This window comes from Pristiophorus japonicus, chromosome 5 (genome assembly GCF_044704955.1).
Source record: "Pristiophorus japonicus isolate sPriJap1 chromosome 5, sPriJap1.hap1, whole genome shotgun sequence".
NCBI classification, from domain to species: Eukaryota; Metazoa; Chordata; class Chondrichthyes; family Pristiophoridae; genus Pristiophorus; species Pristiophorus japonicus.
The window spans coordinates 35995884-36013923 of record NC_091981.1 but is presented as its reverse complement, the minus strand read 5'-3'; the positions used below and the strand labels follow the sequence as shown (position 1 = coordinate 36013923).

Genomic DNA, 18040 nt, shown 5'->3' with positions numbered 1-18040 from the left:
TTACAGTAAACACAACAGTGCTTGTTCCCCCATTGTATGGTAAAACCATTCCATGCGTTGATCAGTCTGTGTGAATAACTTTCTGGCATTAGTCTTAAATTTGCATTTTGCTAGTTCCAACCCGTGTCCTACTGTCATGGTGTCAGAGGTTGTGGGTTCAAGCTCCACTCCATAGACTTGAGCACACAGTCTAGGCTGACACATCAGTGCAGTACTGAGGGAACACTGCACTATTGGAGGTACTGCCTTTCAGATGAGACGTTAAATCAAGGTCCCATCTGCCCCCTCTGGTAATAGATCCCACTATTTCGAAGAAGAGCAGTGAGTTATCCATGGTGCGCTGGACAATATTTTGTGCCTTAATCAACATCACTAAAACAGATTATCTGATCATTAATTCATTGCTGTTTGTGAGAGCTTGCCGCATTTCCTTACATTATAACAGTGGCTGCAAAAGTACTTCATTGGCTGGAAAGCATTTTGGGATGTCCTGAGGTTGTGAAAGGCGCTATATAAATTCTTTCTTTCGAAGAGCTAAGAAGGATAATCAGAAAGTTTGTGGATACTGGAACAAAGCTTTGACAAAATGCTGCTATTCACCAGATAAAGCCGGGTTTCCTGATGCTGTACTGTTCTTACCAAAATACCTCCAGGGAACGGTTCTCTCGCAGTGCTTCCGCCAAACTTCTCCCGCCCTCTGTGGAAATGCCATTGGCTGCCAGGCTGGAGAAAGGACACAAATGCTGTTAATACACGTTAAAGAACCATAATGACAGATTGAAGAATCTAATGTTAGACAGCGTAGTAAAAGAATGGTCCAATCCCCCACATCACACACTCATTTGATGCGGGTTGCAAGCCGTGCCTTCAGCTCCCTAGGCCTTAAGCTCTGGAATTCCCTCCCTAAATCTGCACGTCTCTCTCTCTCCTCTTTTAAGCTGTTCCTTAAAACCTATCTGTTGGAACAAGCTTTTAGTCACCCATCCGCCCTGTGCTCACTGACCTCTTGGTCCCCGAACAGCTAAAATTTTCATCCTCGTGTTCAAATCACAGAGCCACAGCTGGCATCTCTAGTATTTGTAAACAGTGCATGACATGAAGTGGACCTTAGAAATGGCTAGGAGACCCTTCCTCTCCTCCCAAAGAAGACACTCATGTTTCTAGAAAAGAATACATGGAGTCTTATCCACCACAAGCCCTCCTTGAGCCAGGAGGGCTGGGTGAGGGGTCTGGGCAGCACACACACACACACACACACACACACACACAGCCAAGAGCACTAGTTGGGTTGGGCTGCTCAACAACATTCTATCACCATTACAGCAAGGTTACAGTCCTCACGGGGTTAACTGTGCTGAGCAAGCAGGTATTTGTCATCAAAATGTAATTACCTGAGTTCTTTTAAAGAAGGATGGTTTCTTATAGCGTCAGCAAAGGCGATAGCGCCCGAGTCTCCGATCTGATTCCCCCACATCCTGTAATACAATCCAAATGTTATCAGATTGGCATTCACTGCAGATTCGAGCCAAAACAATGTGTGAGTACAAAGTGACCATTTCATCATTAATCAATTGCTACATTAAATAACAGAATCATTATCTTACAAACAAGTTTCAAATCCCAGGGCCGAATAACATTTTCTTTTTACGTGTAATTGCTGTAGAGAAAGACCCCTCTACGATTAAACAGTGAATAAATGAATGCAGTCACCTCTCACTAACTGTTGGGATTCAGAATCTAAGCTGCACTTTGGAAATCGACAATTGTGAGGGTACAAGACAAGAATGTTTTAAAAAATCAAAACTTTTTCCTTCCCCTCTCCTTGTGCCATGAACTATCTCTGATTATATCAGCCATGGCTCAGTGGATAGCACCCTCACCTTGGAGTCAAAAGATTGTGGGTTCAAAACTCACTCAGATACTTGAGCACAAACATCTAGGCTGACTCTCCACTGCAGTACTGAGGGAGTGCTGTACTATCAGAACTGCCATCTTTCAGATGCGATGTTAAACAGAGGCCTTGTCTGCTCTCTCACGTGGATGTCGAAGATTCCAAGGCACTATTTTGAGGAAGAGCAAGGGAGTTATCCCGGTGTACTGGCCAATATTTATCCCTCAATCAACATCAGTAAAACATTGTTGTTTTTGGGAGCTTGCTGTGCGCAAATTGGCTGCTGCATTTCCTACATTAACCGCACTTTTAAAAAAAAAAGGAGGGAGAGAGAAAGCAGGGAATTATAGACCGGTCAGCCTGACATCGGTGGTGGGGAAAATGTTGGAATCAATAGCAGCGCATTTGGAAAGCAGTGACAGGATCGGTACAAGTCAGCATGGGTTTATGAAAGGGAAATCATGCTTGACAAATCTTCTAGAATTTTTTGAGGATGTAACTAGTAGAGTGGACAAGGGGGAGCCAGTGGATGTAGTGTATTTAGATTTTCAAAAGGCTTTTGACAAGGTCCCACATAACAGATTAGTGTGCAAAATTAAAGCACATGGTATTGGGGGTAATGTACTGACGTGGATAGAGAACTGGTTGGCAACAGGAAGCAGAGAGTAGGAATAAACAGGTCCTTTTCAGAATGGCAGGCAGTGACTAGTGGGCTACAGCAAGGTTCAGTGCTGGGACCCCAGCTATTTACAATATACATTAATGATTTAGACGAAGAAATTGAATGTAATATCTCCAAGTTTGCAGATGACACTAAGCTGGGTGGCAGTGTGAGCTGTGAGGAGGATGCTAAGAGGCTGCAGGGTGACTTGGACAGGTTAGGTGAGTGGGCAAATACATGGCAGATGCGGTATAATGTGGATAAATGTTGGTGGTAAAAACAGGAGGGCTGATTATTATCTGAATGGTAACAGATTGGTATGGGGGAGGTGCAAGGAGACCTGGGTGTCACGGTACAGCAGTCAGTGAAGGTTGACATACAGGTGCAGCAGGTGGTGAAGAAGGCAAATGACATGTTGGCCTTCATAGCGAGAGTATTTGAGTATAGGAACAGGAAGATCTACAGTTGTACAGGGCCTTGGTAAGGCCACACCTTGACTATTGTGTACAGTTTTGGTCTCCTAATCTGAGGAAGGACATTCTTGCTATTGAGGGAGTGCAGCGAAGGTTTACCAGACTCATTCCCGGGATGACAGGACTGACATATGAAGAAAGATTGGGTCGACTAGGCTTGTATTCAATGGAATTTAGAAGAGTGAGAGGGGATCTCATAGAAACATATAAAATTCTGACGGGATTGGACAGGTTAGATGCAGGAAGAATGTTCCCGATGTTGGGGAAGTCCAGAACCAGGGGTCACAATCTAATGATAAGGGGTAAGCCATTTAGGACCGAGATGAGGAGAAACTTCTTCACTCAGAGGGCTGTGAACCTGTGGAATTCTCTACCACAGAAAGGTGTTGGGGCCAGTTTGTTAGATATATTCAAAAGGGAGTTAGATGTGGCCCTCACGGCTAAATGGATCAAGGGGTAGGGAGAGAAAGCAGGAATGGGGTACTGAAATGCATGATCAGCCATGATCATATTGAATGGTGGTGCAGGCTCGAAGGGCCGAAAGGCCTACTCCTGCACCTATTTTCTATGTTTACATTACAACAGTGACTCACTTTAAAAAAGTACTTAATTGGCTGAAAAGCGCTTTGAGATGTCTGGTGGTCATGAAAGGGGCTATTTAAATGTGTCTTTTTTTTCTTTGATGAAAAGGAAGGGTTGATGACCTGCTCACGACTATCGTGCCTCTAGCCCAGCTATCCCAGTACAGCTACAACACAGGCATCCACCCGACAATGTGGAAAAGTACCCAGGTATGTCCTGTCCACAAAAGCAGGACAAATCCAATCGGGCCGATCACCGCCCCATCAGTCTACTCTCAGTCATTAGCGAAGTGATGGAAGGTGTCGTTGACAGGGCTATCAAGCAGCACTTCCTCACCAATAACCTGCTCACCGATGCTCAGTTTGGGTGCTGCCAGGACCACTTGGCTCCAGACCTCATTAAAGCCTTGGTCCAAACATGGACAGAAGAACTGAATTCCAGAGGTGAGGTGAGAGTTACTTCCCTTGACATCAAGGCAGCATTTGACCGAAAGTGGCATCAAGGAGCCCTAGTAAAATTGAAGTCAATAGGGATCAGGGGGAAAACTCTCCAATGGCTGGCATCATATCGAGCACAAAGGAAAATGGTTGTGGTTGTTGGACGGCAATCATCCCAGCCCCAGGATATCACTGCAGGAGTTTCTCAGGGCAGTGTCCTAGGCCCAACCATCTTCAGCTGCTTCATCAATGACCTACCCTCCATCATAAGGTCAGAAGTGGGGATGTTCGCTGATGATTGCACAATGGGAAGCAGTCCATGCCCGCATGATGCAAGACCTGGACGATATTCAGGCTTGGGCTGATAAGTGGCAAGTAACATTTGCTCCACACAAGTGCGAGGCAATGACTATCTCCAACAAGTGAGAGTCTAACCACCGCCTCTTGAGATCCAATGGCATTACCATCACCAAATCTCCTACTATCAATCTTGGGAGTCACTATTGACCAGAAACCTAAATGGACCAACCACAAAAATCATCATCATCATAGGCAGTCCCTCGAAATCGAGGAAGACTTGCTTACACTCTAAAAGTGAGTTCTCAGGTGACTGTGCAGTCCAATACTGGAATTACAGTCTCTGTCACAGGTGGGACAGACAGTCGTTTTGTAGCCACAAAAATACTGTGGCGACAAGAGCAGGTCAGAGGCTGGGTATTCTGTGGTGAGTGCCTCACCTCCTGACTCCCCAAAGCCTTTCCACCATCTACAAGGCACAAGTCAGGAGTGTGATGGAATATTCTCCACTTGCCTGGATGTGTGCAGCTCCAACAACATTGAAGAAGCTCAACACCATCCAAAGCAAAGCAGCCCGCGTAATTGGCACCCCATCCATCATCTTAAACATTCATTCCCTCCACCACTGGCGCACCGTGGCTGCAGTGTGTACCATCTACAAGATGCACTGCAGCAACTCGCCACGGCTTCTTCAGCAGCACTTCCCAAACCCGCAAGGACAAGAGCAGCAGGCGCATGGGAGCACCATCACCTGCAAGTTCCCCTCCAAGTTACACACCATCCTGACTTGGAAATATATTGCTATTCCTTCATCGTGGCTGGGTCAAAATGCTGGAACTCCCTCCCGAACAGCACTGTGGGAGTATTTTCACCATAAGGACTGCAGCACTTGAAGAAGGAGGCTTGCCGCCACCTTCTCAAGGGCAATTAGGGATGGGCAATAAATCCTGGCCTTGTCAGCGACGCCTACATCCAGGAATGAATAAAAAAACAATGGCAGTACTACTCGATGACCTGGTTCATAGGGATAGCCTTGGGTGACTCTTCCGATTTTCTCTCTCGCTCTCTCTCTCTCTCTCTCTCTCTTCCTCTTCCTCAGAACAAGCGTCTGACCTCTGATTGATGCCTTCCCACTTTGGCACTGCTGAAACTGGAAGTTCACCGTGAGTGCGAACCATTTTGAGGTGTAGTGTGTTGGAGTTTAAACGCGGTATCTGTTCTTCAAAGCAACTATTGTAAAGCCCTGGTTAGGTCTCAGCTGGAGTATTGTGTCCACTTCTGAGCAGCACACTTGGGAAGGATGTGAAAGCCTTGGAGAGAGTGCAGAGGAGATTTACTCGAATAGTAGCAGCGATGAGCGACTTCAGTTATGTGGAGAGACTGGAGAAGCCTGGATTGTTCTTCTTGTAGAAGAAAGGAGATTTGATAGAGGTGTTCAAAATTATGGAGTGTTTTGATCGAGTAAACAAGGAGGAACTATTTCCACTGGTAGGAGGCTCAGTAACCAGAGGACACAGATTTAAAATTAAATAACCAGGGGGAGGTGATGAGAATTTTTTTGAAGCAGCGAGTTGTTATGATCTGGTGTGCACTGCCTGAAAGAGTAGTAGCAGCAGATTCAACAATATGTTTCAAAAGGGAATTGGGTGGGGTTGGACTAATTAGTTAGGTCTTTCAAAGAATCAGCAGAGGCACGATGGGCTGACTGCCATCTTTCTGTGATCCAAGATTCTACGATACATCTGAGAAGATTGCTTTTTTGTTGCCAAGAGCTGGTACCTGGCAGCCACATTTGGGTTGAAGGGCTCTAACTGCTGTAGTGATGAGGTTATGGTATAGCAAGGATCATTTCAGTAGTATCAAAGATTCACTTTTGCTTTCATCATCATAGGCAGTCCCCCGGAATCAAGGAAGCCTTGCTTCCACTCCTGAAGTGAGTTCTTTGGTGGCTGAACAGTCCAATACAAGAGCCACAGACCCTGTAACAGGTGGGACAGATAGTCGTTGAGGGAAGGGGTGGGTGGGACCGGTTTGCCGCACGCTCTTTCTGCTGTCTGCGCTTGATTTCTCCGTGCTCTCGCCGTTGAGACTCGAGGTGCTCAGCGCCCTCTCGGATGCACTTAGGGCGGTCTTGGGCCAGGGACTCCCAGGTGTCAGTGAGGATGTTTTGTACTGGTGGCCACTGACAATCTCACTCTCAGGGTCATTATTGTGGGAAACAGAAAAACGCGTGCAGTTGGGGGGGTGGGTGGGTCACCTGTGACTCAGTTGGAAGCACACTCACCTCTGAGTCAGAAGGTCTCGGGCTCAAGCTCCACTCTAGAGACTTGAGCATATAATCTAGGCTGACACTCCAGTGCACTGAGGGAGTGCTGCACTGTCGGAGGTGCCGTCTTTTGGATAAGTCATTAAACCAGGTGGACATAAAAGATCCTAAAGCATTATTTTGCAGAAAAGCAGTGGAGTTCTCCTCGGTGTCCTGGCCAATATTTATCGCTCAACCAAAATCACTAAAAACAGATTTATCTCCCCGCTGTTTGTGGGAGCTTACTGTATGCAAATTTCCTACGGCGTTTCCCACATTATAACAGTGACTACACTGCAAAAGCACTTCTTTGGGTATAAAGCGCTTTAAGACATCCTGAGGTTGTGAAAGGCGCTATATAAATGCACGCTCTTTCTTTGTTTCTATGTCTGCCCATCCGACACCGGGCTTAGAACAGAGAGCTATTTATTTTGCGACTAGAGGTTCTACATCTGCCTCAGGAGCACCCGATACTGACATTCAGTTAAACTGGAGATTAGTAAAAAATCTTTTATTCTCCCCCTCCCCCACAGTGGACAAGTAGGGGACAAGTGTTCCATTCCCCAGCATTGAGATCCCTTCCCTTCGTAAGTACCCCAAAAAATCATCAGAAACTTGAATTTAACAATGTGGTGAGATGATCGGTTCAGTGCTGTATACACTGCAGAGAGTGGTGGTTTAATGGGGACATGACCGTAAAGTCTTTTGGGATCCTGTTATGTATTTAACTCCTTGCAACCTGTATTACACTACCACCAGGGGGCCTACCTGTTGGAGTCCCAAGGGATCCCAGCATCCCTTGGGAACACGGTATAAAAGCAGGCCACCCTCGAGGTACCTGCACTCTGGAGTCTCATTAAAGGAGCTAAGGTCACACTTGCTCATTATACACAGTACTCAGTTTCATCCTTTATTATGAGCTTATCAATTGGCGACAAGGTAACGATCAACTGCGCAATAATGCAAAGAACAGTTGGTATCCTGGAGAAGTTCTCAGAAGGGGACAATTGAGAGGCCTTCATGGAGAGACTCGACCAATACTTTGTGGCCAACGAGTTGGAAGGGGACGAGAACGCTGCCAAACGAAGGGCGATCCTCCTTACCGTCTGTAAGGCAACAACCTGTGGCCTCATGAAGAACCTCCTAGCCCCGGCAAAACCAACAGCTAAATCCTATGAAGAATTGTGTACGCTGGTCCGGGAGCACCTAAATCCGAAGGAAAACGTTTTGATGGCGAGATATCGGTTCTCCACATGTCAAAGGTCGGAAGGCCAGGAAGTGACGAGCTATGTCGCCGAACTAAGGCGTCTTGCAAGTCTCTAGAACAAATGTTTAGAGACTTTTTTGAACTGGGCATTGGCCATGAGGCAATCCTTTGCAAACTGTTAACCGTTGATACTCCGAATCTAAGTAAAGCCGTAACGATAGCCCAGGCATTTATGTCCACCAGCGACAATACCAAACAGATTTCGCAGAGTAAAGAAGTTTTGGCCAGTACTGTGAATAAAGTAACATCGTTTTCAAGCAGGAATATACATGGCAGAACGTACACGCCGGCTGCTGCTGCCTGACCTCAGATGACACATAGTCCGCCATCAATCGTTAATGCCAGGCAGTTAACACCTTGTTGGCGCTGTGGAGGTGATCATCGGCCCCATCAATGCCGCTTCAAGCACGATGCGTGCAATGGTTGCAGAACAATGGGACACCTCCAGCAAATGTGCAGGTGAGCTGCAAACCCTGCAAACCACCACATTGCAGAGGAAGATCGATCCACTGTGGATCAGACTGAATCGGAGACTCGAACCGAGGAGGCAAAAGTGTACGGGGTACACACATTCATCACGAAATGTCCACCAATAATGCTGAAAGTTGAACTGAACGGAATTCCAGTATCCATGGAACTGGAAATGGGTGAGAGTCAGTCTATAATGAGCAAAAAGGCCTTCGACAGGCTGTGGTGCAACAAGGCACACAGGCCCAAGCTCAGCCCCATTCACACCAAGCTTACACCAAAAAGATGATCCCTGTAATTGGCAGCGCAGAAGTAAAAGTCTCCTATGATGGAGCAGTGCACGAACTCCCACTATGGATCGTGCCAGGGGATGGCCCCACACTGTTTGGCAGAAGCTGGCTGGGAAAAATCCGTTGGAACTGGGACGACATCCGAGCGCTTTCGTCCGTTGACGACGCCTCATGCCCAAGTTCTGAGCAGATTCCCTTTGTTGTTCGAACCAGGCATTAGAAGCTTCTCGGGGGCGGAGGTGCAGATCCACTTGGTTCCCGGTACACGACCCATCCACCACAAGGCGGTACCGGATATGATGCGACAGAAAATGGAAATTGAGCTAGACAGGCTGCAGCAAGAAGGTATCATCGTGCCGGTGGAATTCAACGAGTGGGCCAGTCCAACTGTCTCGGTACTCAAAGGTGATGACACGGTCAGAATTTGTGGGGACTATAAAGTAACAATTAACCGTTTTTTGCTACAGGACCAGTACCCGCTACCCAAGGCAGACGACCTATTTGCGACCCTGGCTGGAGGAAAGACGTTCACCAAGTTGGACCTGACCTCGGCCTACATGACGCAGGAGCTGGAGGAATCTTCGAAAGGTCTCACCTGCATCAACAACATGGATTCATGAAGGGGAAATCATGTTTAACTAATTTACTGGAATTCTTTGAGGATATAGCGAGCATGGTGGATAGAGGTGTACCGATGGATATGGTGCATTTAGATTTCCAAAAGGCATTCGATAAGGTGCCACACAAAAGGATACTGCAGAAGATAAAGGTACGCGGAGTCAGAGGAAATGTATTAGCATGGATAGAGAATTGGCTGGCGAACAGAAAGCAGAGAGTCGGGATAAATGGGTCCTTTTCGGGTTGGAATTCGGTGGTTAGTGGTGTGCCACAGGGATCGGTGCTGGGACCACAACTGTTTACAATATACATAGATGACCTGGAAGAGGGGACAGAGTGTAGTGTAACAGAATTTGCAGATGACACAAAGATTAGTGGGAAAGCGGGTTGTGTAGAGGACACAGAGAGGCTGCAAAGAGATTTAGATAGGTTAAGCGAATGGACTAAGGTTTGGCAGATGGAATACAATGTCGGAAAATGTGAGGTCATCCACCTTGGGAAAAAAAAACAGTAAAAGGGAATATTATTTGAATGGGGAGATGAGGGGGTTACTTTATGATGATAGATTGAGTAGACTGGGTCTTTACCCGTTGGAGTTCAGAAGGATGAGGGGTGATCTTATAGAAACATTTAAAATAATGAAAGGGATAGACAAGATAGAGGCAGAGAGGTTGTTTCCATTGGTCGGGGAGACTAGAACTAGGGGGCACAGCCTCAAAATATGGGGTAGCCAATTTAAAACCGAGTTGAGAAGGAATTTCTTCTCCCAGAGGGTTGTAAATCTGTGGAATTCTCTGCCCAAGGAAGCAGTTGAGGCTAGCTCATTGAATGCATTCAAATCACAGATAGATAGATTTTTAACCAATAAGGGAATTACGGGTTATGGGGAGCGGGCGGGTAAGTGGAGCTGAGTCCACGGCCAGATCAGCCATGATCTTTTTGAATGGCGGAGCAGGTTCGAGGGGCTAGATGGCCTACTCCTGTTCCTAATTCTTATGTTCTTATATAACACGCACAAAAATCTGTTCATCTATGATAGATGCCCATTTGGGATTCGTTCGGCTGCGGCAATTTTCCAACGGAACATGTAGAGCCTGCTAAAGTCGGTTCCACGCACCATGGTTTCCAGGATGACATACTGGTCACAGGTCGGGACACCATCGAACACCTGAAGAATCTGGAAGAGGTTCTAAGTGGGCTAGATCGCGTGGGACTCAGGTTGAAATGCTCGAAGTGTATTTTCCTGGCGCCAGAGGTCGAATTCTTAGGAAGAAGAATCGCAGCAGATGGCATCAGACCCACCGACACCAAGATGGAGGCCATCAAGAACGCGCCGAGACCACAGAACGTGACGGAGCTGCGGTCGTTCCTGGGACTCCTTAACTATTTCGGTAATTTTCTACCTGGGTTAAGCACCCTGCTAGAACCCCTACATGCGCAAGGGAGACGACTGGGTATGGGGGAATTCACAAGAGGTTGCCTTTAAGAAAGCCAGAAATCTATTGTGTTCAAACAAACTGCTTGTCCTGTATAACCCTTGTAAAAGATTTGTGCCAGCTTGCGATATGTCGTCATGTGGGGTCGGGTGTGTGTTACAACAGGTTAATAAATCGGGGATTTTGAAACCGGTCGGTTATGCGTCCAGGAATTTGAATAAGGCCGAAAGGGCCTACAGCATGATTGAAAAAAGAGGCTCTGGCATGCATTTACGGGGTAAAAAAAATGCACCAGTACTTATTTGGCCTCAAGTTTGAGCTTGAAACTGACCACAAACCGCTCATATTGCTGTTCTCTGAGAGCAAAGGGATTAACACCAATGCCTCTGCACGCATCCAAAGATGGGCGCTCACGCTATCGGCATACAACTATGTAATCCCGCCACAGACCGGGCACATGCAGCTGCCATTGCTTACCACTGGGGTGGAAATGGCATAGCCAGCGGACTTGCTCTTGGTAATGGATGCATTCGAGAACGAAAACTCCCCCGTCACGGCCTGCCAGATCAGGACCTGGCTCAGCCAGGATCCTTTACTGTCCTTGGTAAAAATCTGTTTCCTCCGTGGGAGCTGGTCCAGCGTCCCAGCGGAGATGCAGGAGGTGATTTAGCCGTTCCACAGGCGCAAAGACAGAATGTCCCTGCAGGCGGACTGTCTGTTGTGGGGCAATCACGTGGTCTTGCCCAAGAAAGGCAGAGATACGTTCATTTGTGAACTGCACAGCACCCACCGAGGCATAGTAATGATGAAAGTCATAGTCAGATCCCATGTATGGTGGCCTGGCATAGAGTCAGATTGCAACCAGTGCAACACTTGCTCTCAGTTAAGCAATGCACCCAGAGAGGCACCGCTAAGTTTGTGGTCGTGGCCCTCCAAACCATGGTCGAGGATCCACGTGGACTATGCGGGCCCATTTCTAGGCAAAACATTTTTGGTTGTCGTGGACGCTTACTCAAAATGGATTGAATGTGCGATAATGTCTGTAAGTGCGTCCACGGCCACTATTGAAAGCCTACGAGCCAAGTTTGCCATGCACGGCCTGCTTGATTTCCTGGTCAGCGACAATGGGCTGTGTTTCACCAGTGCTGAATTCAATGAATTCATGACCTGCAACGGGATCAAGCACGTCACATATGCCCCATTCAAGCCCGCATCCAACGGCCAGGCAGAACGGGTAGTTCAGACCATCAAGCAAAGCTTGAACCGTGTGTCGGAAGGCTCCCTGCAGACCCAGCTGTCCCGAGTGCTGCTCAGCTACTGCACCAGACCCCACTCACTCACCAGAGTTCCCCCAGCTGAGCTGCTCATGAAAAGGGTGCTCAAAACAAAGCTTTCTCTTGTCCACCATGATCTCCATGATCACGTGGAGGGCAGGCGGCATCAACAAAGTGTGTACCATGACCGCGCAAATTTGTCACGCGATATTGAGATCAATGATCCTGTGTTTGTACTCAATTATGGACATGGTCCCAAATGACTTGCTGGCACGGTCATAGCCAAAGAGGGGAGTAGGGTGTTTCAGGTCAAATTGACCAATAACGTACAGAAAACATTTGCGGTTCACCAACAGCTACGAACAAACCGAAGAAGACACCACCAACTTTGACCTTCCAACACACACACACAAGTGGCAACTGACATCATGGTTGACCATGAAGCCGACCTCACCATCCCCAGCAGCCCAGCAAGGCCGGCTGCCCAGCAGCCCAGTGAAGAAGTAACCAACTCACCCACACCCGCATTTGTACCGAGACGATCGACAAGGGAGCGAAAAGCCCCAGATCGTCTCACCCTGTAAATAAGTGTACTATTGACTTCACGGGGGAGTGATGTTATGTATTTAACCCCTTGCAACCTGTATTACACTACCACCAGAGGGCCTACCTGTTACAATCCCAAGGCATCCCAGCATCCCTTGGGAGCACGGTATATAAGCAGGCCACCCACGAGGTACCTGCACTCTGGAGTCTCATTAAAGGAGCTAAGGTCACACTTGCTCATTGTACACAGGACTCAGTTTCATTCTTTATTATGAGCTTATCAGATCCTACAAGTTTTGATTAGCACAGATAAGCAAGATATCGTTCTGACTTGCAAGGTGTTTTACCATGATTTATTTATTATATACGGAAGAAAATAAGGGGTAGAAAATACTTCCACATTTTTCTTTCAAAATAGATAGTGTTCAGCAGATTACTTGCGCTAGATTCATGTAACTGAGAGACTTTGATTTTCTTTTTGCATTCATTTCGATACAAAGAAAATTCCAGAGCTGGTTTGTTTAAGGAGATTTTCTGCTGGAAAAAAACCAGAAAACTTGTGGCAAAATGCAACTTTAAATGGGTGTTCTTTTAAAGCTGCATTTTAAAAATTGGAGGAAGTTGGTGTGAAAACTGCTGAACAGAAGTGAATGTTGAAAAGTGGTGTTGGCCATGAGGTACAGACAAATTTGCAGTACTAAGTCGAAGGCTCCAAGCTCCACAAGCAGAGACCTTCAAAGACGAGTAAAGAGGATAGTGCAGAATATAAATCAACAAAAGGACAGGAGGGGAGACATGGAACGTAAAATTGGTTTCATACCAACTATCTCCAGGATTGATGGGTGATCTGATCGAGGTATTTGAAATGGTAAAAGGATTTGATAGGGTACATATGGAGAAACAATTTCCTCCAGTGGGAGAATCAGGAACAAGAGGACATAATCTTAAAATTAGAGCTAGGCCACTCAGGAGGGAAATCAGGAAGCAGTTTTTTTTTTACACAAATGATAAAGGAAATCTTGAATTCTTTCCCCTAAAAGCCTGTGAATGCTGGGGGCCAATTGGGTCTTTCAATACTGAGATCGGGCAATTTTTGTTGGGTAAGGGTATCAAGGAATATAGAGCAAAGGTGGGTAGATGAAGTTGAGGGACAGATCAGCCATGATCTGACTGAATGGCGGAGCAGGCTCGAGGGGCTGAATCCCTGTTCCTATTCAACCCAGATCGTTTTGCCTAGGTTCCACTCAACAAACCGCAGCAGAATGAAAGATTTGCTGCCAGTTCAAGGGTTAAATCTGCTCAGCGAAGGGGCACAAGCTAAATAAGAAAGAAAGGACAATGTAATCATTTGATGTCACTGTGCTGCTCATATTTGTGAATTCAGTCACTGGCTGCTAATTTGTGCCTGTGTGAGGTTTGGACCCGGAATCTCAAATCTCTCATCTTTTTATTGTGCTGAAGGAATGAAATTAAATCATTTCAGAACTGTCTTTAAAAAACAACGGGGTGGTTCAACCTGAATTATGTTTCAACTCTGTGTAAAATAGTGGAGTAAACTGGAAGATTATCTGATCAGGAATAGCAGCAGTCAGAAGGTCAAGGTGCTGTCCAAACAACTTCTGTGACTTTTTTGAGGCAACAACTGTGGAAAGCCTGCCAATGTGGTAAACTCGGCTTCCAAAAGGACATCTGACAAAGTTTGGCACAAAAGCCCACTAGTTAAGTTCAATGTGTTGGGTTTCAAGCATAAATCTTGGGAATAGGTAAAAAGTTGGACAAAGGGTGTAAAGTATAGGCTACTAGGATCATAGGAACAGGAGTAGGCCAGTAAGTCCCTCAAGCCTGTTCCGTCATTCAATTGGATCATGGCTGATCTGTATCTTAACTCCAATTACCTGCCTTGGTTCTATATCCCTTAATTCCCTTATCTAATAAAAAATCTATCAATCTCAGACTTGAAATTTTCAATTGACCCCTAACCTCAACAGCATTTTATGGGAAAGAGTTCCAGATTTCCACTACCCTTTGTGTGAATAATGTTCCTTCTGCTGTGCTCCAATAGCAAATTTTCAATTGACCTAGCCGCGACAGCTTTTTGGGGGAAGAGACAGAGTCAGCTGTGACTCAGTGGGTAGCACACTGCCTCTGAATCAGAAGGTTGTGGTACAAGTTCCACTTTAGGGACTTGAGCACAAAAATCTCGGCTGAAACTCCAGTGTAGTGCTGAGGGAGTGCTGCACTGTCGGAGGTGCTGTCTTTCAGATGAGACGTTAAACCGAGGCCCCATCTGCTCTCAGGTGGACCTAAAAGATCCCATGGCACTATTTCAAAGAAGAGCAGGGGAGTCATCCCCGGTGACCTGAACCAATATTTATCCCTCAATCAACATAACAAAAATGAAGTTTATCTAGTCATTATCACATTGCTGTTTGTGGGAGCTTGCTGTGCGTAAATTAGTTGCCTACATTACAACAGTGACTACATTCCAAAAGTACTTCATTGGTTGTAAAGCGCCTCGAGACGTCCGGTGGTAGTGAAAGGTAAATGTAAGTCTTTCTTTTCTTTTTTTTTCCAGATTTGTGGCCAATTGTGGGCACCACACTTTAGGAAGGATATCAAGGCCTTAGAGCAGGTGCAGAGGGGATTTACTGGAACCAGGGATGAAAGACTTTAGTTACGTGGAGAGACTAGAGAAACTGGGGTTGTTCTCCTTAGAGCAGAAAAGGTTAAGCGGAGATTTGATAAGAGATGTTCAAAATCATGAAGGGATTTGATAGAGTAATGAAGGAGAAGCTGCTTCTAGTGTCAGAAACATAGAAACATAGAAAATAGGTGCAGGAGTAAACCATTCGGCCCTTTGAGCCTGCAACACCATTCAATAAGATCATGGCTGATCATTCGCCTCAGTACCCCTTTCCTGCTTTCTCTCCATACCCCTTGATCCCTTTAGCCATCAGAGCCATATCTAACTCCCTCTTGAATATATCTAACGAACTGGCATCAACAACTCTCTGCAGTAGAGAATTCTAGAGGTTAACAACTCTCTAAGGGAAGAAGTTTCTCCTTATCTCGGTCCTAAATGGCTTACCCCTTATCCTTATACTGTGACCCCTGGTTCTGGACTTCCCCAACATCGGGAACATTCTTCGTTCATCTAACCTGTCTAGTCCCATCATAATTTTATATGTTTCTATGAGATCCCCTCTCATTCTTCTAAACTCCAGTGAATACAGGCCCAGTCGATCCAGTCTCTCCTCATACGTCAGTCCCGCCATCCTGGGAATCAGTCTGGTGAACCTTGGCTGCACTCCCTCAATAGCAAGAATGTCCTTCCTCAGATTAGGAGACCAAAACTGAACACATTATTCCAGGCGAGACTGCAATAAAGGTGCAGCAGTTATCATGGGTGACTTTAATATGCATATAGATTGGGCTAACCAAACTGGAAGCAATACAGTGGAGGAGGATTTCCTGGAGTGCATAAGGGATGGTTTTCTAGACCAATATGTCGAGGAACCAACTAGGGAGGAGGCCATCTTAGACTGGGTGTTGTGTAATGAGAGAGGATTAATTAGCAATTTTGTTGTGTGAGGCCCCTTGGGGAAGAGTGACCATAATATGGTGGAATTCTACATTGGGATGGGGAATGAAACAGTTAATTCAGAGACCATGGTCCAGAACTTAAAGAAGGGTAATTTTGAAGGTATGAGGCGTGAATTGGCTAGGATAGATTGATGAATGATACTTAAGGGGTTGACAGTGGATGGGCAATGGCAGACATTTAGAGACCACATGGATGAACGACAACAATTTTACATCTGGCGTAAAAATAAAAAAGGGAAGGTGGCTCAACCGTGGCTATCAAGGGAAATCAGGGATAGTATTAAAGGTAAGAAAGTGGCATACAAATTGGCCAGAAATAGCAGCAAACCCAGAGACTGGGAGAAATTTAGAACTCAGCAGAGGAGGACAAAGGGTTTGATTAGGGCAGGGAAAATGGAGTACGAGAAGAAGCTTGCAGGGAACATTAAGACGGACTGCAAAAGCTTCTATAGATATGTAAAGAGAAAAAGGTTAGTAAAGAAAAACGTAGGTCCCCTGCAGTCAGAATCAGGGGAAGTCATAACGGGGAACAAAGAAATGGCAGACCAATGGAACAAGTACTTTGGTTCGGTATTCACTAAGGAGGACACAAACAACCTTCCAGATATAAAAGGGGATAGAGGGTCTAGTTAAGGAGGAGGAACTGAGGGAAATCCTTATTAGTCGGGAAATTGTGTTGGGGAAGTTGATGGGATTGAAGGCCGATAAATCCCCAGGACCTAATGGACTGCATCCCAGAGTACTTAAGGAGGTGGCCTTGGAAATAGCGGATGCATTGACAGTCATTTTCCAACATTCCATTGACTCTGGATCAGTTCCTATGGAGTGGAGGGTAGCTAATGTAACCCCACTTTTTTAAAAAGGAGGGAGAGAGAAAACAGAGAATTATAGACCGGTCACCCTGACATCTGTAGTAGGTAAAATGATGGAATCAATTATTAAGGATGTCATAGCAGTGCATTTGGAAAGAGGTGACATGATAGGTCCAAGTCAGCATGGATTTGTGAAAGGGAAATCATGCTTGACAAATCTTCTGGAATTTTTTGAGGATGCTTCCAGTAGAGTAGACAAGGGAGAACCAGTTGATGTGGTGCATTTGGACTTTCAGAAGGCTTTTGACAAGGTCCCACACAAGAGATTAATGTGCAAAGTTCAAGCACATGGGATTGGGGGTAGTATGCTGACGTGGATTGAGAACTGGTTGGCAGACAGGAAGCAAAGAGTAGGAGTAAATGGGTACTTTTCAGAATGGCAGGCAGTGACTAGTGGGGTACCGCAAGGTTCTGTGCTGGGGTCCCAGCTGTTTACATTGTATATTAATGATTTAGACGAGGGGATTAAATGTAGTATCTCCAAATTTGCGGATGACACTAAGTTGGGTGGCAGTGTGAGCTGCGAGGAGGATGTTATGAGGCTGCAGAGTGACTTGGATAGGTTAGGTGAGTGGGCAAATGCATGGCAGATGAAGTATAATTTGGATAAATGTGAGGTTATCCACTTTGGAGGTAAAAACAGAGAGACAGACTATTATCTGAATGGTGACAGATTAGGAAAAGGGGAGGTGCAACGAGACCTGGGTGTCATGGTACATCAGTCATTGAAGGTTGGCATGCAGATACAGCAGGTGGTTAAGAAAGCAAATGGCATGTTGGCCTTCATAGCGAGGGGATTTGAGTACAGGGGCAGGGAGGTGTTACTACAGTTGTACAGGGCCTTGGTGAGGCCACACCTGGAGTATTGTGTACAGTTTTGGTCTCCTAACTTGAGGAAGGACATTCTTGCTATTGAGGGAGTGCAGCGAAGGTTCACCAGACTGATTCCCGGGATGGCGGGACTGACATATCAAGAAAGACTGGATCAACTGTGCTTGTATTCACTGGAGTTCAGAAGAA

At 46.0% G+C, this 18040-nt stretch overlaps 1 protein-coding gene across 5 annotated transcripts in view; it reads right to left on the bottom strand.

Annotated features, from left to right (window-relative positions):
• nod1 (nucleotide-binding oligomerization domain containing 1) overlaps window positions 1-18040 on the bottom strand; it is an 86047-nt gene that overhangs the window by 3971 nt on the left and 64036 nt on the right. For 4 of the 5 annotated variants that reach the window (XM_070880518.1, XM_070880520.1, XM_070880516.1 and 1 more), the window contains 2 exons: window positions 1392-1475; window positions 640-723 (listed from right to left, as the gene is read on the bottom strand). In XM_070880518.1, coding sequence (XP_070736619.1) covers window positions 640-723; window positions 1392-1475 — 168 coding nt within the window. Of the gene's footprint in view, window positions 1-639; window positions 724-1391; window positions 1476-1919; window positions 2061-18040 lie in introns of those variants that run through there. The other variant, XM_070880521.1, reaches the window with a different exon arrangement.